This window comes from Onychostoma macrolepis, chromosome 21, assembly GCF_012432095.1.
Source record: "Onychostoma macrolepis isolate SWU-2019 chromosome 21, ASM1243209v1, whole genome shotgun sequence".
NCBI lineage: Eukaryota > Metazoa > Chordata > Actinopteri > Cypriniformes > Cyprinidae > Onychostoma > Onychostoma macrolepis.
The window spans coordinates 16,732,218-16,752,923 of record NC_081175.1 but is presented as its reverse complement, the minus strand read 5'-3'; the positions used below and the strand labels follow the sequence as shown (position 1 = coordinate 16,752,923).

At 36.7% G+C, this 20,706-nt stretch overlaps 3 protein-coding genes across 3 annotated transcripts; 1 reads left to right on the top strand and 2 right to left on the bottom strand.

The window, feature by feature from the left end:
- Positions 1-38: 38 nt before the first annotated feature.
- Positions 39-3,925, bottom strand: rnf180b (ring finger protein 180b). Its single transcript, XM_058757229.1, has 7 exons — positions 3,767-3,925; positions 3,215-3,313; positions 2,976-3,068; positions 2,240-2,884; positions 1,003-1,216; positions 792-917; positions 39-686 (listed from the first exon to the last, which is right to left on the bottom strand). Exons 1-7 carry the CDS (start codon positions 3,782-3,784, stop codon positions 493-495), a joined length of 1,389 nt encoding a protein of 462 aa, XP_058613212.1. The 5' UTR covers positions 3,785-3,925; the 3' UTR covers positions 39-492.
- Positions 3,926-11,760: 7,835 nt separating this feature from the next.
- Positions 11,761-14,579, top strand: htr1ab (5-hydroxytryptamine (serotonin) receptor 1A b). Its single transcript, XM_058758253.1, has one exon. It carries the CDS (start codon positions 12,713-12,715, stop codon positions 13,949-13,951), a length of 1,239 nt encoding a protein of 412 aa, XP_058614236.1. The 5' UTR covers positions 11,761-12,712; the 3' UTR covers positions 13,952-14,579.
- A 2,066-nt stretch (positions 14,580-16,645) lies between these two features.
- On the bottom strand, positions 16,646-20,683 carry LOC131528839 (uncharacterized). Its single transcript, XM_058758255.1, has 2 exons — positions 19,754-20,683; positions 16,646-19,414 (listed from the first exon to the last, which is right to left on the bottom strand). Exon 2 carries the CDS (start codon positions 19,161-19,163, stop codon positions 18,594-18,596), a length of 570 nt encoding a protein of 189 aa, XP_058614238.1. The 5' UTR covers positions 19,164-19,414; positions 19,754-20,683; the 3' UTR covers positions 16,646-18,593.
- Positions 20,684-20,706: the final 23 nt, after the last annotated feature.

The window sequence follows — 20,706 nt, the reverse complement described above, 5'->3', positions numbered from 1 at the left end:
TAATAAATAAATCCAGTAGAATGAATTGACACAAAACATGTTTTGAAACATTTTACTGTGTAAAAGAAGCCATTAAAATTTGTACAACAGAAACCTGGGTTCTAGCATTAAACAAGAATCTAAGCCACTCAAAGTAACGGTAACAGAAAAAGAAGCAACTTGTCAAAGTGTACAGACGGACTAAGCATTATACCCTTAATTATTGCTTTGTCCCTTTTCTGTTGCATTATAATACTGTTTACAGGTCAAGTAGGCAGATGCTATAAGGTAATTGCTTAACATGATATCTATGAATTGCACAAACCCTTTAAGACCTAAACCACAAACAAACACACAAATGATTCCCACAGGAAGAAACACACCTTAATAATATTTCATCATATTTGAAGCTACATTGAAATAAAAGTACGAGGCACTTGATGAGATGTCCACCGTCAACAACATTCATTTGTCCAGCAACAGCGAACAAAATGAGAACTAATCCTCCATACATCAGAGGAGGAGGAAGTAGCAGAGGCCACAGAAGATGATGAACGCCATCACCCAGTGCAGAGAGTAGACAGAGATGATCACAAAGTCAATGTCAAATGGCCAGCCCCACATGTCTCCCAGATCCAACGCATCCAGGCCAAATGCTCTGTGCGGAAACTGCCAGCGACTGGCAGGACCTCCGTGCCTCTGAAATCCTGAAATAACAAAAAAACAATGAGATAAATGTCCAACTTGTAACTAAAACTCTCTAACACCTAGTGTCTTGAAGACATGCTAATGCAAATGACATAATGACAAACCCCAAAAGATGCGGAAACGCTTTGGACAATTGGGCAGGGGCCATTTGGAATAGTTGGTCTTCTGAAAGGTATCGTGTCTTGAGCGATACACTTTTGGGAAGCAAGCCTTTGTAGTTTGACTGAGCTCTGAAACAAAAGGTTCATCAGATAAAGTTATTATAAGCAATATGATGCACTTAGAGAGAAAATGGAGTTTATCTTTTCCACTCACCTTCCTGAAAGAGCACATGGGATATGAGGGTCCTACAGAGGGGACACGGGGTACTGCTTGGCCTGTTCTTAGCCAGTGTTCTCAAACAGGGCTCACAGAACACATGACTGCAAGGATGGCACTTGTAAGGGCTGTAATATACGTCTAAACAAACGGCACACGTGTATCCCTCCCTCTCTTCATCATCGCTGCCCGTTAGGTCCCACTTCATAGCCTGATATGTAGAAGTAACGCATAAAATATGAATGAAAAAAAAAAAAACAGACATTCAGTTCATTCTCCAATTCATTCTCTATCGGTTATTAAAACAAAAAGAAATTCTCCAATAAAATGACACGTGCTGCAACAGTCACATGCAGCTGTGAATGGCTTATTAAGATCCTCAGGATCTTGCAACAGCTTATTATGTGGATTTATGCCCGTCCTGATCCACAAATCTATTATTGACATTTTGCCAGAACTCTTTTCAGTACGACACAGCTCCTCTTTTAATAGCTTGTTTATCTGGCACCTCACAGATTAAACAAACTAGAGCTGAGTACCATTCAGAACTGAGAAAGCAAACAGGATGCAGAGTTGTAATTCAAATTACAAAAAAACCTAAAGCCATATTCACCCCAATAACTATACTGTTTCTGTAGCTCAAACAGTAGAGCATGGAGCTAGAAATGTCAAAGTCATGGGTTCTGATGAAATGTATACACTGTATACACTAAGTCACTTTAGATATGCCAAATGCATAAATTTAATTTAACAAAAACATCTGTCAGTGCATTTTTTTTTATTAATACATTTTTAGTGAATTACCCATAACCGTGTGTTATATTTTATGTATTAATTTTTGTTTATATTTAAGAAGGTTGCTAATAATTATGGAGTTGACATTATTTATAGAATTGCAATCTCAGAAACTTCAGTGCTGATAATGTAGAGTGCTGATTGCCAAAATTAAAACCTTTTTAAAATTTCTGTCTTGTGTTAAGAAAAATGTCCAATCATTTCAGAAGAAATGCATATCAGGGAATAAATAGGCATAATTATTCAAAATTAATTATTTTTGTTTTGTCAGAAAACAAATGTTGGGCTATAAAATAAGCGTGAATGTTTTGAATGTCTTTGATTGCAATTCAATAAATTCCAAATGAATATCCTGAGGGGGAGCCAAATTGATTTAATTCACAAATAAGTACAAAATGAGTCAGACTTTGGCACCACCCACAACTTTAAAACATCTCACCAGATCTTTTGCCTCCTGCTGTCTCTGAATCCAACGCTCCTTCTTCCTCTGCTTCCTTCTTAGGCTTTTCAGGTGGTTTTTCTCTCTCTTGGAAAGCTTTGGCTCTAGGTTGGGTGAGATGTTTCTTGATGGCTCCTCCATCTCTCTGAGTCTGACCTCCTCTGGATTCACAGCTCTGTCCAGCGAGGTTCTACTCTGGGAAGCAGAACCCACAGGCCGTACCTCTAAGCTCTCCTGATCATCAGACAGCTGTGGTGGCAATTCAGAAGGTAAGGAAACATCTATGCCTCTCTCAACACTCTCAAGAATCTGTGGTTCTTCAGTTGACTCAACCTCAAGTTCAGTTTCAGCAGAGGCAACATGGGACACAGTACAGGAGAAGCTGAGGGTTGAGGAAGGAGAGGGAGATGAGCTTATTGTCTGAGGGAGAGACTCCACCTCATTCTTCCTCCTCACGGTATGTTCTCTAGTCCTTCCTAGTCTAGTCAAAAGAACTGGTGGTTTTAGATCCTGATCAACACGACTCTTACTGAGATGTACAGTTGTATCACGTCTACAGGAGCATTTAGAGCAATTTACAAAATTAAAGCCTCCTAAGCGAGCTCCACAGTTCTGACAGTTTAATTTCCCCACTGTCCAACTGGCCTGCAAGAAATGTACATTTTATCAGAATAGATCATTTCCATATATCATCAGCCCAAATTGCATTAATTAAACACATAGAAATTAAAACTACCTGATCAACACTTGCCAAAATCCAATCTGGCAAAGATTCAACATTCAAATGCCACACATTGCATGTGGCTGCAGTCTCGCTTGATGTTACTACCTGTATTAATATAAAGCAGTGTCACTTGGGAATATATGTTATTGATGATTATCATTCCTTTTTACATAAATGAAGATCTTAAACCATTTCAAATATACTGCAGTTACCTTTCAAAGACAAAATATTATAGATCATAATTCTCCCACCTTCAGGAGGCTGGTCGGGTCTATTAGACATCTACGGCACTTTCTGCAGCGAAGGCTTGTTGGATCTTCTAGTGTCCCTGATTGATCTTGTTCTTCAGTCTGTTTGAAATGTGCATTAGAAAACCATATTTTATTCCAATACAAGTCCTTAGGTAGATTAGTATCACACACAATATAATGCATGCATAAATAGTTTAATATTCTTAAGTAGTTATGTCATCTGTGTATGTCTTCATAATCTGCCTTTTTTGCACATTAGCAAACTTTATGCTTGAGCATAAAATAGGCCAGTACAATCTCTTGCCACAAACAACATCGAAATTGGTACAAGAGAGCAACATTCGCTGTATTTACTATCTAACCTCGCACTAAATTTCACGTCCAGCTTGTACGCACATTTAAACGGTGTAACTTAGTTTTCTTAATAAAAAAAAAAATCTACAGTGATAGTTCCTGTACTGGCCGGTTTTTTTCCAGTTGTTATAATGTAAATACTTCCTGTTTGTCTCAGTTAAACATTTGTTTTATGTATGTACCAAAAATATAACATACCACAAAAGAGGTAGCCATTTCCTTCGACGGGATTTTTGAAGAGCACCTCCAGTTGTTTGGCTAAAAGGCTAAAAACAACAAACTGGCTCTATACTGCACTGAGTACAGTTCGCTACGGAAGCCGCAGAGGGACAAAATTTATAAAAAAAAAAAAAAAACAAGTCTCGGAACAGGCGTAAATACTGTGAGGACACAATAATTAATCTATTTCATTCATTAAATCAATCTAAATTTCCCAACCTAAACCAAATGAATGCACAAATAATGAAGAGAAACTCATAGGAACATGAAATTAAATCGAAAGTGTTTTAATCTATTTTAAAGACGCTTAAACACAACACTGAATGTTTGTGTAGTTTAAAACACTGACTTAATTATATATTTAATTATAATTAAGTCAGTGTTTTAAACTTTGGACGATGTATGCTCTGGAGCGGCGATTTGTTACTGCCTCAGACGATTGCGACTTCACATTTAGCTCCAATAGGCCTATAACTTTTTTTTTGGCTATTGAGTTGTATGCTTTAAGCCTCAATCATGGGGTCAAACCCCCTATAATTCGCACACTTGGTATGGGGACAGTATATAATCACACACACACACACATATAGGCCTACTCAATGTTGGGGAGTAACTAGTAGCTAAATGTAACGGAATTACGTAATTTAATTACAAAATTAATGTAGGCATAACTGTAATCTGTTACAGTTACAGAGAAAAAAAAAAAGTGTAATTAAATTAAATGCTAACAATTACAAAGAGGGGTTCTGAATATATTCACACACAGATTTCTTTCCCGAATTGAAGTGACTGCTCTAAAATATGAGACATCAGGGGCGGATCTAGAAAATAATTTTTAGGGTGGCAAAGGGGTGGCACGGGGTCTAAGAGGGGTGGCAACATCAAACAAGCCCCCATGCATAGTTTTTGGGGATATGCACAAATATTGCATTGCCGTTAAGTAATCATCGGTCACACTTTATATTAGGTGGCCTTAACTACTATGTACTTACATCAAAAAATAAGTACAATGTACTTATTGTGTTCATACTGTATTTGCAAAACACTATTGCTGCTATTCCCAGGTGAAAAAGAAATATATTTAAATTGTGCTTTTTCAGACACACTTAATATATTTATATTATACTGTACTAATTGCATATTAAATGTATTATTTTGAAACAACTTTAAGTATATTAAGTGTATTTCAAGATATGCTTAAGTTCAATTTTAATCTATTTGTAATATATTTAATATATTGAAATTGTGTTAAATTGGAACCACTTTAAGTATATTTAGTGCAATTTAAGTGTATTTTTAAAAATACATTTAAAATGTACTTTTAATACTTCATGAACTACAGGTAAGGTATATTTGAAGCATCGTTTTAATGTGCTTCAAGTACATTTCAATTGTATTTCAGCTCATTAGAAATGCATTAGCATTACACTACTAGTATATTATATTATATTTATTAGTATTATATTTTTCAATATATACACACACGTACACTTTGATATTTAGAAAACTTCAAAGTATGTTTATAGTAAATAAACATAAAAGTAAATACAAGTATGTTTATAGTATTTTTGTATTACTACAAATATACTCAAGTACATTTTAAAACATTATACAAAAAACATAAATGAAAACAAGACTGAAATGCTATGGAAGAGCCATCTTATCCATATGTAGAACATTTCAGTTATACCTGTATTACTGAAAAGTAAAGAATTTTACATCAGTGAATAAATAAAAATTACAATGCAATTTTCTGAAGAAAAAAAACATATAAAGTGAATAGATGTGTGTGCAAAGACTGAAGATGATAAAGTTCAAGCAACAGAATAGGGAGGGATAGAGGGGTTTTGGAGGTGGACGAGGAGATGATGTAGGGATGGTGAGAGGCAAAAGTGCGGGGATGATGGCAGGATGTGGTGAAGGGATGGTGATGGGAGGATGACGATGATGCCCTAGTGGCTTAGATGGTGTTTGGCACAGACCCAGAGCATCCCAGTGCTGACAACACACGGCGGAGTCGAGGGAGGGAGGAGCCAAGATGTAGATGGTGTGGCTGCCGACATCTGGGGGCCGACCGATGGAGACAGAGCTGGTGGATCCGGCGCAGACGGAGGGCTGATGGAGCTGAGCATCGTCGCAGGTTCCGGAGACCTGGGCACAGCCTAGTCAGTAGTGTCTTGCAGCTTTAGAAAAAAAACAAAACAGAAACAAAATTAGATAACAGATTTTTACATGAATGACTGAAAAGAAGCACAAATTAGCTACCTGGAATGGACCCATTGCTAACGTTTTTCTTCCAAGATTGACCGAATCCCCCTCTATTAGGCCTGATTCAAAAATCTCTATAACAGAGGAGATCGACATTAAAATATACTTACTATTCCTTTCCATGTCTCTGCACTCAGATTTAAGTTTGTCTTCTATAGCAGCTGATCTGAAAAACAACAAATGTTAATATTTCTCACACGCACACAAACACAAAAAAGGCAAATGATGATTGATGATTTGTTTTCTATTTAAGAATGACAGAACAATATACCTGGTCGGAAATATAGTCACAAACCTTACCAGTCTCAGCAGTTTCAGATGTACGCTTTTATAAGCAACCCTTCTTACAATTTAATCTTTGTTCTTATCTGTAATGAGAAATATATATATTAGAAAATAAAGTCATAAGGTTGTCAAGCTTGAACAAATATAGACACCAATCAACCAACACTACCACAGTTTGCTGATCAGCTCAAGACAAAGTAATTGTATGTTCATAATCATGGTTTTTCAAAGATCATTAACCTCATTACAATGAAGCCAAATTGTTCAGGAAATCAGAAATAAATATACTTCATGTTGCAAATAAAAGAATGTTAATGTTAACTAATTTTATTTAATTTTTTTCTGCCAATGCATGTGTCAAAAACATGACTGGTACAGACAAATAACGTTAATTAGATACAAATCTTACCTGAAGTCACAGTGAGGTTCTGAAGCCAGACGCCATACACGCTCGCAGAAGCTGGTAAAAATAAGAACATACCGCTTTATGCCATGGTCGCTTTATGCCAAAGATTCATCAAAGATGTTCACGTTTCAAAAAGTTCATCGCAAAAAAAACATCGCCAAAGTAATCCATATGAATTGCGTGGTTTCCTCCAAGCGCCCTAAAGAGACACGATCGCTCTATATAATATAATACTGTTTAAATTTAGACTTATATTCACATTCAAGGGACATTTGCACACGCATCATATTTGATTTACGAAGCTCTCTGCTGCGAGCTCATTATCATACGAACCAATCAGAGCCGTTCAATGGCTCTGGAACCAATCAGGTTTAGTCTGTGTTGTTTGAATTTAAACACAAATAAACGTGTTTTTTTTTTTTTCTCATTTCAGATATGATGTTGAAATCCTTGTGGGAATTTCAGAAATGTATATTAGAAAATAAAGGCGTCAAGCTTGAACAAGTTTATAAACACCTAGCTTATTACAATTAATGTATCATGTAATGAACAACAGCCTAATCAACCAAAGTAGCATAACCCATATTAAACAACATATTTTAAATACTGCAATGGTTAATAATATTTGACAAAGGTTTGTACATTGTAAATGTAAAAAATGTTTTTCACAATATCGTACTTTTCCAAATATTAAAATTATAAATACATAAATAGTATTTAAAATATAACCATGTGTAGGCCTACTGCAATATAAAGTACATTAAAAACCTACTAAAAGTGTAATCATTTTGTTATGTTCTTACACAAAGTACACACAAAATATATTTTAAGTAAGAGTAACATAAGTGTGTTTTTTGTAAATACACTAAAACGTCACCAAAAGTATGCTTGTGTTTAGCATATTCCTTAAAAGTGTAATTAAGAATATATTTATTAACATAGTATTTCTACTATACTTTTTAGAAATATAGTAATAGTGTGCTTGTGTTTAGCATATTCCTTAAAAGTGTAATTAAGCATATATTTATTACCAAAGTATTTCTAGTATACTTTTATAAACACATTAAAAGTATGCTTCTGTTTAGCATATTTCTTAGAAGTATAACTAAGCATATATTTAATACAAAAGTACTTCTAGTATACTTTTTAGAAATATATTAAAATGCAATTCAGTATATTTTTAATGCACTTCAAATAAGCATGTTGGGAATACAAATGTATTATAAACATACTACTTGAATTTCAAGTATATTTTTAATACATTTAATACTGCGTCTTTTTCACCTGGGTTGAGGTGGGATATGGGTAAGGTTAGGGACAGGTTTGGTGGTATCAGTTTACTTTAGGTTTAAGGATGGGTCAACAGTGTAATTATAAATGTAATTACAGAAACTAATTACAGATGTAATTACATATAGGTATTTTAAAAAATATAAGTACAATGTAAAAACATGTATGTACACAATAAGTGCATTGTACCAAATTATTAATTCAGATGTAAGTACATAGTAGTTAAGGCCACCTAATATAAAGTGGGACCTAATCTATACTGTTTAAAATGAAAAATAAATAACGACATTTCAATATCCATCATGGCACCCAGTCAATACACAATATATACAAAAAACTTTAACAGGTTATAAATGTTTCTGAGCTTGTATCATTAAAGAAGACATTCTGTTATTACCAGAGGTGGGAATGTCTGTAATCACCCAGAACACACTATCAATAGTCTAGCAACACCCCAGCAACTGCATAGCGAAAGCCTATCAACCACCCAGAATGTCCTAGCAACCAGCTAGCAACACTTTAGCAAACATCTAGAACATCTAACTGACCAAACTATTTATGCTTCTTAAACAAGACTTTAAGACAAGCCAGCATAAATTTGTCTTTCAAACTGTTCAATCTAGTTATTACAGGTATTCTTAAATGCTTACTATTCAAATACACAGATGACTTTCCTGCCCAGTGAACACTCATGAGATCAATAACACTTAACAAAAAACTCTTATTAGGATTCAGGAATTATTTTTGCAGCTCAATGTCTATTACAGTATACAACATGAATTAAATTACAGATAATAATAATAATTCAGCAATGAACTTTTGGGAACAGATCATTTTCATTTTACTACTGCAAAATAATCTTGCAGTAGATGAAAAACACTAGAAAAGTTCAAATACCAGAGAATTGTATATGAACTTGGTATGCACCACAATACAGTACAGTACAAAATAAAATAAAATTTAAAAAAGTAAATTCAGCATCCTCTGCACATTTGGTCAAATTTCATTACAGAATACAGTACTACAGCAGTTTCCTGGTCTCCTGACACAAGACTAGCTATTTCTCTAGGCAGTCATTTCTCAGTTCTGCAAACATACAGTAGGCCTACACATAAAAAAAATGGCTACAAATGAAATTTGACAGTCACATGTTTGAAGGTGTACAACATGTGCAGCAGTTTACTGTACATATAGAATAGTGAAATTTCCATCATCTAATGTACTGGTACTGTACTGTAATTATACTGAATGTGTAAGTATAAAACCCATGTATATTATTCGTTCAGCTCTCTTCTCTCTCAGTTGATTGGTGTCATCAGTTTTGCTACCGAATGTTTAACTTACTCATTGTTAAACTTTTTGAGAAATGTGTCTTTGTTTTGAGAACTGAATTAATGATTTGGGAAAATGGGCCAACTAAAATCAGTTATGTTAACAATCGAGAAAACTGCAATACAAGATTCTTACCTAACTCTGCTTTTTCGTGATCGGCATCTTCTTATTGATTCCATGTTATTGTTTCGTCCGATATGGCAGAAAGGCCTCTATATCCATGATGAAAGTGGAGCGAGCGGTCGGAGAATCGGATCACCAAACAATTACGGGATGAATCTCAGAAACATCCGGACGGGATTAGATTTCTCAGAGGACTTCTGAATAAACCGAGAAGCAGTATCTGATTCACGAACCAATGTAAAAACAATTCATTAGTGAATGGGCTGCGCTTTGTCTTTTTGACTTAAAAAGAACCGGTTCTTAAGAGTCATTTGTTAATGAAGCCGACTACACTGGGCGCGCTGCGTGCGCGTGCAGCCATCGTGCACCATCGCGCGCTGTCATCGCCGCGGCTGAAAAGTAGCACATGAAACACTGCTTACATTTATATTTTATTCTGTGATAATTCTGGGGTGGCAGGTGGGGTGGCACAGCTTTTTCTTAGTGTGGCATTTGCCACCCCGTGCCACCCCGTGCCACGCTGGTAGATCCGCCCCTGTGAGACATCAATATTTCAGCAGTTTAGGACACAGAACAGAACGCTTATTTGATAACTGTTTCGTTTCCTATTTGGGTTATTATATACATGTGCATCTCAATAAATTAGAATGTCGTGGAAAAGTTAATTTATTTCAGTAATTCAACTCAAATTGTGAAACTCGTGTATGAATTCAATGCACACAGACTGAAGTAGTTTAAGTCTTTGGTTGTTTTAATTGTGATGATTTTGGGTCACATTTAACAAAAACCCACCAATTCACTATCTCAACAAATTAGAATACTTCATAAGACCAATAAAAAAAAAAAAACATTTTTAGTGAATTGTTGGCCTTCTGGAAAGTATGTTCATTTACTGTATATGTACTCAATACTTGGTAGGGGCTCCTTTTGCTTTAATTACTGCCTCAATTCAGCGTGGCATGGAGGTGATCAGTTTGTGGCACTGCTGAGGTGGTATGGAAGCCCAGGTTTCTTTGACAGAGGCCTTCAGCTCATCTGCATTATTTTGGTCTCTTGTTTCTCATTTTCCTCTTGACAAGTCTGGTTCAGGTCTGGTGAGTTTGCTGGCCAGTCAAGCACACCAACAGCTTGGTCATTTAACCAACTTTTGGTGCTTTTGGCAGTGTGGGCAGGTGCCAAATCCTGCTGGAAAATGAAATCAGCATCTTTAAAAAGCTGGTCAGCAGAAGGAAGCATGAAGTGCTCCAAATTTCTTGGTAAATGGGTGCAGTGACTTTGGTTTTCAAAAAACACAATGGACCAACACCAGCAGATGACATTGCACCCCAAATCATCACAGACTGTGGAAACTTAACACTGGACTTCAAGCAACCTGGGCTATGAGCTTCTCCACCCTTCCTCCAGACTCTAGGACCTTGGTTTCCAAATGAAATACAAAACTTGCTCTCATCTGAAAAGAGGACATTGGACCACTGGGCAACAGTCCAGTTCTTCTTCTCCTTAGCCCAGGTAAGACGCCTATGACGTTGTCTGTGGTTCAGGAGTGGCTTAACAAGAGGAATACGGCAACTGTAGCCAAATTCCTTGACACGTCTGTGTGTGGTGGCTCTTGATGCCTTGACCCCAGCCTCAGTCCATTCCTTGTGAAGTTCACCCAAATTCTTGAATGGATTTTGCTTGACAATCCTAAGGCTGCGGTTCTCTCGGTTGGTTGTGCATCTTTTTCTTCCACACTTTTTCCTTCCATTCAACTTTCCGTTAACATGCTTGGATAAAGCACTCTGTGAACAGCCAGCTTCTTTGGCAATGTTTGTGGCTTACCCTCCTTGTGAAGGGTGCCAATGATTGTCTTCTGGACAACTGTCAGATCAGCAGTCTTCCCCATGATTGTGTAGCCTAGTGAACCGAACTTAGAGACCATTTTGAAGGCTCAGGAAACCTTTGCAGGTGTTTTGAGTTGATTAGCTGATTGGCATGTCACCATATTCTAATTTGTTGAGATAGTGAATTGGTGGGTTTTTGTTAAATGTGAGCCAAAATCATCACAATTAAAAGAACCAAAGACTTAAATTACTTCAGTCTGTGTGCATTGAATTTATTTAATACACGAGTTTCACAATTTGAGTTGAATTACTGAAATAAATTAACTTTTCACTACATTCTAATTTATTGAGATGCACCTGTATATGCTTTATTTTTATAAGATTAGGCTAACTGTTTTTCTCCAAAGCATTGTTAGATAACAGTATTTCCTGTCGTACCTATAGCCTACAAGGATTTGATTTAAAAAACAGTATCATATCTTATGATTTTAAATTTGTATTTAACCTCATAATGATCTCGACATAAAAGAGGGGGTAAAGTCTGATTTTGTGTCGCTGTGCTAAAATTAAATAATCATCTTAATTCAAGGGAAGGATTTTGAATATCTAATAGTAATCAGTTTTGTAAGGTTAACAGAGCTTGCTCTAAATGTTTCAAAATGATTAACAGTTGAAAATATTCATTAGAAATTTAGGAAAGTAATCAAAAAGTAATGTAATCAGTTACATTAAATAATTGAAATATATAACTTGCCTACTTATTATTACATTTTAAATAGGGTAACCTGTAATCTGTAACCTATTACGCTACATTTCCAAAGTAACCTTCCCAACACCCTATAGGCTACACTATGTGGGGGACTGGATGAAGGAGAGGTGTTTGGGCCAAACGTTCAGTTTTCTCAGCAGCAGGCGCACTACAGCAGGTGGCAGCAGCAGCAGCAATACAATTTTCACCTCGACGGGTGTCGGTGCCGAGCGGATCGAAAACACGCGCTATAGGCTATTAGCCTACCTGAAGAAAAAGTGCATTTCTACAGAAAAAGTTCACTCCTTTGTAAATTCAGGGAATTGGACCCCTTCCTGAAAAGTTTTGTTCAAGCATTCACCTGTTGGAATTGCTTCAATAGTTTGTTGCTACAAATCAGACGATGAGGATGGATGGATCTCACTGAAAGAAATTCTGGAAAAACGCGCGTACAAATTATATGCCAAGCCCACCCGGTACACCTGCGTAGGTAACTGACGTCTAGAGTCACTGCTGATATAAATGGAGCCGCGTCGTCACAAGTCGTCAGTAACAATGTTGATGGTTGGCATCGCCTTCAAGTGTATGAGCTCCTCTGAATGGAGTAGTGCTGTTTAAAGAGGTTTTGCTGATTTTACGCGCTACACGACATGGAAGAAAACAACGACACGTTCTTATTTCAGAACGACAGTGGCTTAGATCAGCAAATCGACAATGTGACTTTACCTGTGAAGGTTCCACTAAGTTATCAGATCTCCACGTCTTTGCTGATCGGCGCGCTCATTCTATGTTCCATATTTGGAAACGCGTGTGTTGTGGCGGCTATTGCTTTGGAAAGATCCCTGCAGAATGTTGCAAACTACCTGATCGGATCACTTGCCGTGACGGACCTCATGGTGTCGGTGCTTGTGTTGCCAATGGCGGCTCTTTACCAAGTTTTAGACAAGTGGACGCTTGGACAGGTAACTTGTGATATTTTTATTTCTTTAGACATTTTATGTTGCACATCTTCGATTCTGCACCTGTGCGCTATCGCTTTGGATAGATACTGGGCGATCACCGACCCAATAGACTACATGAAGAAAAGGACATTAAAACGTGCCGCTCTTTTAATCACCGTTACCTGGTTTGTCGGCTTTTCCATATCAATTCCACCCATGTTGATCATGAAATCTCAACCCAAGAGTAAAGCAGAAGACATGGCCAATCCCGAAGCTTGCATGATCAGCCACGACCCATGGTACACTATTTATTCCACCTTTTGCGCGTTTTACATCCCTCTGATTCTCATGCTGGTCTTGTACGGACGCATATTCAAAGCGGCGAGATTTCGCATTCGCAAAACCGTTCGAAAACCTGAGAAGAAGAGGGTGAAATGTTTGACTGTGTCACCTGCGCTTTTTAAGCGCGCGAACGGAGAGCTGGGCAAAAACTGGAAAAGCGCCGTCGAACCCAAGCCCGCCGCGTGCGTAAACGGCGCGGTGAAACACGCGGAAGACGGCGAGTCTCTGGAGATCATCGAGGTTCACAGCAATTCCAAAAACAACCTGCCTCTGCCCAACACGCCAAACTCTGTCCCTCTGTTCGAGAACAAACACGAGAAGAACACCGAGGCGAAGAGGAAGCTCGCCTTGGCGCGCGAGCGCAAGACAGTGAAGACTCTGGGCATTATAATGGGCACTTTCATTGTGTGTTGGCTGCCATTCTTCATCAAAGCGATCGTGCTGCCTTTTTGTCCGTCTTGTGATATGCCTTTGTGGCTCATCGACGTCATTAATTGGCTCGGGTATTCAAACTCGCTTTTGAACCCCATCATTTACGCGTACTTCAATAAAGACTTTCAGAGCGCCTTCAAGAAAATCATTAAATGCCATTTTTGCAGACCATAAACATACCGTCTTTTCAGTTTTAACTGTCAGAAACACGAGTTTAACCAGTATTGATTGCTCAGAAAAACAATAGTGGTGTATTTTAACAGAACTGAAAACCTGCTCTTTAGTACCACTATAAATATACATGATTCATCCTGATTTTATATATCAGATGTATATGTTATGATATCAGGTTACATAATGTGTACTGAAAATGCTTATTTCATGTCAATGACAAACAAAGATCATGTCCATGATATAAAAAATAAAAAGTCCCACTGTACATTTACCTTGTGTCCTTGTCCTTCTGATTGTTTTCTTTATTATTTAACTAAAAAATGATAAATATAAATGAGAAAAACAAGCTGTGCAATGCACAAAGAAGAAGAATTGAATTAAATAATTAAAAGTAATTGTATTGATGAATAGAATATTCTAAAGCTGTTTATCAAATTAAATAATAGTAAGAAAATAAAATTCTAGCACCCCTTTTATGAATCGTCACCTTGAACATTTGACGCCTGTGAAGATATTATGTTTATAACATTGACTTGGATTGAGGGAGGCATATGCATATCCATTACATAAGTATCAATATGTATATTATAAATGTAAACCCATTAAATTTTTTTATATTATGCCTGATGGCACATGACCACATTTAAGATCAAGGATTTCAAAAAAGTTAATCACAGGAAGTGACCTTTCGATATTTGCCATTTGAACATTTGTATATATATATATATATATATATATATATGGAAGCTGTTATTTTCTCAAGAGACAGCTATAAATTTATTGATGCGTCACTTTCAGTCCATCATTTAAATGCGTCTTTACACTTTTCCTCTTTGCCAGGCACTTTAAAACCCATTAATCCTGACTTGCGCCTTCATCCCCTGTGGAAACCCTGCATGAAACAATGGATACAAAGGAGCAATGAAGAGGCCGAAAGATCCTCTTAACAGATCCCTTCATAAAAGAATGTTTTCGCAACAAGATGCTCAATGGCACATATCTCTTTATTTCTGTGATAATCGAAATCTCAAGGCTTTTACATGATCAGGAATGTGCCAGTGCAAATTGTTCCAATGAATTATATTAACAGGTCCCCAGCTTCACTGTTTATGTCAACTGATGAATTCTTGTTGAAACAAAATTGTCTGTTCCATCAGTGCTGAAAATAAAAATGTGAAAAGTCATTAAACAAGCAACTGGGCTACATACTTGTGAGTTCAAACTCAAAATCTTGTGTGTCCCATCAAACCAACAAATCTATGGAATATTTGTTTGTTTGTTTTTTGGAGGATTGTGCTATATAGTCTCAAAAGTTGCTACAGCAGGCCTGCCATCCAGTTGTGTCTGAATCACTAAAAGCCACTCAACAGAGCAGACACAGTGATGCTGGTCACCATAGCGACACTCAGATGTTTCAAACTCTGGGTCTGAGGTGCAATTATCTGATCAAAGGCCTAGGACAATACACAGAGCCCACGTGCACACCCACAGCTGGCATGATTTAGCGACCTGAGGATCCACAGCTATTTATTAACAATGAGAAACCTCCAGAACCCTGGCGAGAAACCACTGCTGATCGCTCAACAAACACTGGTGAGGTCCATTATTGTCTATTTTGGGTTACAGCTCTGCAAGAAAATCTTGAGAGCTTGCTAACAAATATACAGTAGAAACAGTTTGAAACTAACTGGATAACAAATAAACCTTCTCAGCCAAAAAGAGCATAACTGGGTCTATAAAATCTAAAAGGGGCAAAAAAGCATCAAAAAATAGTCCACAACGCTCCAAATCTTCTAAATCCATCCAATTGTTTTATGTGAGGAAAAGAGCTAAATTTATGTAGGTATCCAGTGAATATTTAGGTTTTTATTGGGTTTCAGCCTTGAAATATGATTAATAAAATATTAAGCATTTGTAGTGTGATTCACTCATAGATTGCTTGTAAATTTTACAAATAATTACACTGTAAATTATTTTTCAAAGTTGTTTTCAAAGTTTTTTTAGCTTTTTTTATAATTTCAGTCTTTCTACTTCAAAATGTCTTGTTTAATTCAGTGTGTTACTTGCCCTTTTTCAATTATTTGTGAAATTTACTAGCAGTTCCTGAAGATTTTTTCTTGTTTGTTGCCTTTTTTCAGTGTACAAAAAGGTAAACACATTAATAATAAACATGGAATTTCAGACAGATTGAAACAATATTTTGTAGCAGCCTATAAAACATACTCCATACTAAGATTTGTTATATTTACAGTTTTGAAAAATCAGTTAAGCAATCATATAAAACAGTTTTTCAGGTTAAAAAAGTGTGACACCAAGACCACTTCAGGTGAAATTTCATAATCAGACTTTCTACAAACTCTAGTTATTCAGTTTGAGATCTATACATTCTGAATATTTCTCAGTCTTTCAACCAAGAATAATCAGAGGCAGATGCACCGTCAAAAGCAGAGATTCTGGAAAGTCCAATGTAATCCAGCCAGCTGAACGCCGATTCTCGAGTGGCCGTCTTCACAGCGGGCAAGATACAAAGGTTTAAACTCAAGAACGCAGCTCAGCCATATGTAATTCACAGGGGAATTGGTACATCCAAAAAACGGCTTTCTTGGGTCTTGTGCACACTAGCAACAATTGTCAAACAGACCTAAAATAAAACAGCAAAAAATGTAGTTCTATGGTTCACAATTACAGCTGGAGTGTATGTCAATGAACGCTTTCCCAGAGGTGGCAGGTGCTAGTATTCCAACTTCAGTTAGAGGACATATGAAAGGTAAGATTTCCAAAACACTTCATTCAAAATCAGGACAGAAGAAAAGCTTTCCACATATGAGAAAGCAGACAGGAACAGGCAGTATTCCACAAAATTGAAATTTATTGTTTATTGCTATTTTAGGTTTGGGCTTTTTGCCATTTTTAATGAAAGAGACAGTTGAGAGGAGACAGGAAATGAAGGCGAGGGAAAGTGGGATCGGTACATGATACTAGAATCAAAGTCACATCTGCTTCATAGGAGACACTTTTTGTGTTTGTGGCACCAAAAATGCAGTATATTTTCACTACTGCAAAATATAGTTTGTTCATTTTATGTATTTTCTTGTTTCCTACTATCAAAAGTTTTAGACTGTCAAGCACAAAGCACAAACATGCAGCTTGGTGTAAAAATAAAAGACACTCACGCATGCAATCATGCACATATGCAATATTGGATGGAACTGACTCCTATATTATCCATAAAATATTCTCAGTGTTGAAAAATATATTGCTTTATTTTGACAAACACTTCAAGTGACAAATTTTGTTTGCTTAAAGACACGTCAGAGAAATATGTTCTAATCTGTTTTTTTTTTTTTTGTTCTGGTATGTTTTTGCAGACAATCAAAAGTGATATTGAAATTAAGAGTATCATTGCAAACTCATTTTCTAAACAAAAATGACCGCTTTCTTTTATCATATACACAGGCAGACCTATACAGCAATTAAACAGGACAATAGAACTTGCACATCAAATTAACTATGACTGAATAATTAAGTCATATTATAGCTGTGAATAGCATACAATGTCTTAATCGTTGATTTAAATACATCAAATGTTTGGAAAATATTATTTAGACCACTTATATTCACTGAGTAAAATATAAAATCCACTGCAAGTTTTCAGTTCAAAAACAAGGTCGTGAACTTTTGCTCCACAATTATCATATTCCTCCCGCAGCTATTTCACAATGCTAAATTATACATTATGAGAAAAGGAAATGGTAGAGGGTCATCAATTATTCAGATACACTTTGTGGCCTTAGAATGTTTGTACATGAACAACATATTCATTTCAGAGACGACACAGGGCACAGCTGCGATGTGTTGTAATTTACACAGCTACTGCAACTGAAGCATTTATTTACTGTGTTTTGGTTACAGAATTATGGTTTTAAGAAAACATTTTCAACATTGATAATAATAAAAATTGTTTCTTCAGACCCAAATCAGCATATTAAAAGGATCATGTGACACTAAAGAGTAATGGCTGCTGAAAACTCTGCTTTGCAGTCACAGGAAGGAATAAATTATAGTTTAAAATAGAAAATATGTCACAATATTTGACTGATTTCACTGATACAGCCCTGTGAGCATAGGAAGCTTCTTTCAAAAAAATAAAATAAAATAAAAAATCACACCAACCTCAAACTTTTTAATGGTAGTGTGTGTATACATTTATTTATTTTATAATACGGAATTATTTTTAGACTTATTTATTTGATATTAACCTAAAGTATATTTGCTAAGACAGTGAGAGTAAAAGAACATTGAACATTAAAATCCTAAGAGGCAGAGAGGAACAAAGCAATGGAAAGTCTCCTCAGGAAATCCCACCCTTTAAAGGAAATTACAAAGGCAGATTCAGGAAAAAGAGCAATATGTTTGTTTCAAAACAAACCCTTTTCCTGTTACTTTTCCTAACATAGGAAACACATATGAAAGCTTTTAAATGTAACACATCTAAAAAAAAACATGAACGTACTTAAAAAAGAGAGTGATTGTCTGATCTACCCCAGACACTTTAAATAAGACAAAACAGCCCAAAATATCCACACGACTTTAAACAGCTGAAATGAAGACAGCTGTGCTTGTACTTGAAAGCATCAGTCCGTCAAAGAGCAGAGTGTTCAAACAGGATCACCTGGGTCTGACTCACACTGGAGGGTCTTGTGGGTCGAAGGACTCCGATCCGCGAATACACCTCTGCGTCCGAGCTGGCTCCACATGACGGGTGAGGGCTGGGTGGGGTGGTGTGGATGATGGGGGTGGACATATACAACACGGGCGGTGGAGGTGGAGTGACGTGAAGAGGAGGAGGTGGAGGAACAGGTGGAGGTGGGGAGGGAAGAGAAGGGGTCACTACGGGCAGCTCTTTTAGATCATACTGAGCCATGTGGTAGAAACCAAAGTATTCCAGAGTGTTCCCAGCCTGAGCGACGCGGAGCCTGTGGCGCAGCAGGAGCACCCAGTACAGCAATGCCAAGATCAAAATCCCAGCCAAGACCATCAACACCACAGCCAAACTAAGCTCAAAGTCCCAGCAAACATCAGGCAGATTTGAAGTCCTACAGCCTATGGATGACTGATTCACAGAAGATGTCTTCCTGAGAGGAACATTAGGGAAAACTATCAGGGATCTGTCTGTACTTTCAGTGGTCATAGCTCCTGTCAATCCAGACATGTGTTTCTCAGCCACACACTCTATTGGTATCTATGGTTCCAGAAAAGGTTTTTTTACAATGGAAAAACTGCTCTTTGGGGAACCAAAATGGTTCTTCTATGGCATTTCTGCAAACCCCAATTTTGGAAGTGTCTCAGCAGAGGCAAATGCAGTCGACCGTTGCTGAACATCTGTTCTGGAGAACATGGTTTGCAATCCCAGGAGTTGGATCGGGGCCTGATGGCGACTCCTGGTGCTCAATTAAAACAGCACTGGAACAGAATGAGCCTTTGTGTGAATGACTGAAATATGTAAGTGGTTAACCTGCTGAGATCAGTCTACTGAGCTGGCCATCCTGTGGAGATCTCGGGTCTAATATAGAATGTAATCAAAGGCTTCGGTGAGTCTTGCACACCAGAGAGCTGCTGAGGCTGAGCCAATATCGAAGCATTTGTGAGGCAGTTTGAGCTGTAACTATGAGATGAAGTGTGCTGTATCTACAGACTTTGCAAAAGCATAATCATCCAGTCTTCTGAGGTTTGCATAACTTATAATACCGTGGAAATGAAATATTTGAGCAGAAATGAACTTTAAAGGAATTAAAAACTTACTTTTTCCACAGAATTCCATAGACGTATTCCCGACGAGGGTAACGATTGAGAGCTGTGCTCTAAAAATGTGGGAGAGAGCGTTTGTCGTGGAAGGAAATTCATAGAGAGTTCAGGAAAACATTCCACTCAGTCCTGGCTGGGGATTGGCTGAACTCACTATCTCTATGGTTACAGGAAACTGGCAAAGGATGTTGGTCTGTTTCGCAGAAGAATTCTCATGTGAAAGGAAAGAACCGACTTATCAAAAAAACGCAGGCTTGCCATCAGGGGCACAAACAAATCTGGCTCATATAAACATATAAACACATTAAAGTTTGTTGACATTTTTTTACAGTACTGTTTACTTTTTGTGACTTTAATTAATGTATCATTTTAAAGTCGAATAAGCATCTCAGATCCAAAGGTTAATACTTAAGGAAATATTTTATATGTATAATGTTTTAGCAAAAATAATTAGAAATATGTCATTAAAAAAATAACATGAATTTTAATATTTCAAGTTTGTGTAAAAGAACTTAGCGTATGATTTATTTTAATAAATTAATTATTTCATTCAACAAAGCTGCCTTTAATTTAAAAGTGACAGTAAAACATTTTTTTTTAATGTTACAAAAGATTTCAATTTTAAATAACTGCTGTTCTTTTCAACTTTCGATTCACCAAAGAATCCTGAAAAAAGTATCAGTTTTCAAAACAAACAAACAAAAAACACATAATGAAGCACAACCATTTATAACTTTAATAATAAGAAATGTTCCTTGAGCAGCAAATCAGCATATTAAAATGATTTCTGGTGAACCTGCTGAAAATTTAGCTTTGCCATCACAGGAATAAATTACATTTTAAAATGTAATAGTATTTCAATGTATTAATATTTTTACTGTATTTTTGATAAACTAAATGTAAACTTGTATTCCTTATTTTACTAGTGACCTAGAAATAGTTAGTAGCCT

Coding starts and splice junctions, on each gene's coding strand:
- LOC131528839 (XM_058758255.1), bottom strand. CDS start 19,163: ATGTCTGGATTGACAGGAGCTATGACCACTGAAAGTACAGACAGATCC.
- htr1ab (XM_058758253.1), top strand. CDS start 12,713: ATGGAAGAAAACAACGACACGTTCTTATTTCAGAACGACAGTGGCTTA.
- rnf180b (XM_058757229.1), bottom strand. Junction 3,069..3,214: donor ACCCGACCAGCCTCCTGAAG/GTGGGAGAATTA, acceptor ATATTAATACAG/GTAGTAACATCAAGCGAGAC. Junction 1,217..2,239: donor AGCAGGAGGCAAAAGATCTG/GTGAGATGTTTT, acceptor TCTACATATCAG/GCTATGAAGTGGGACCTAAC.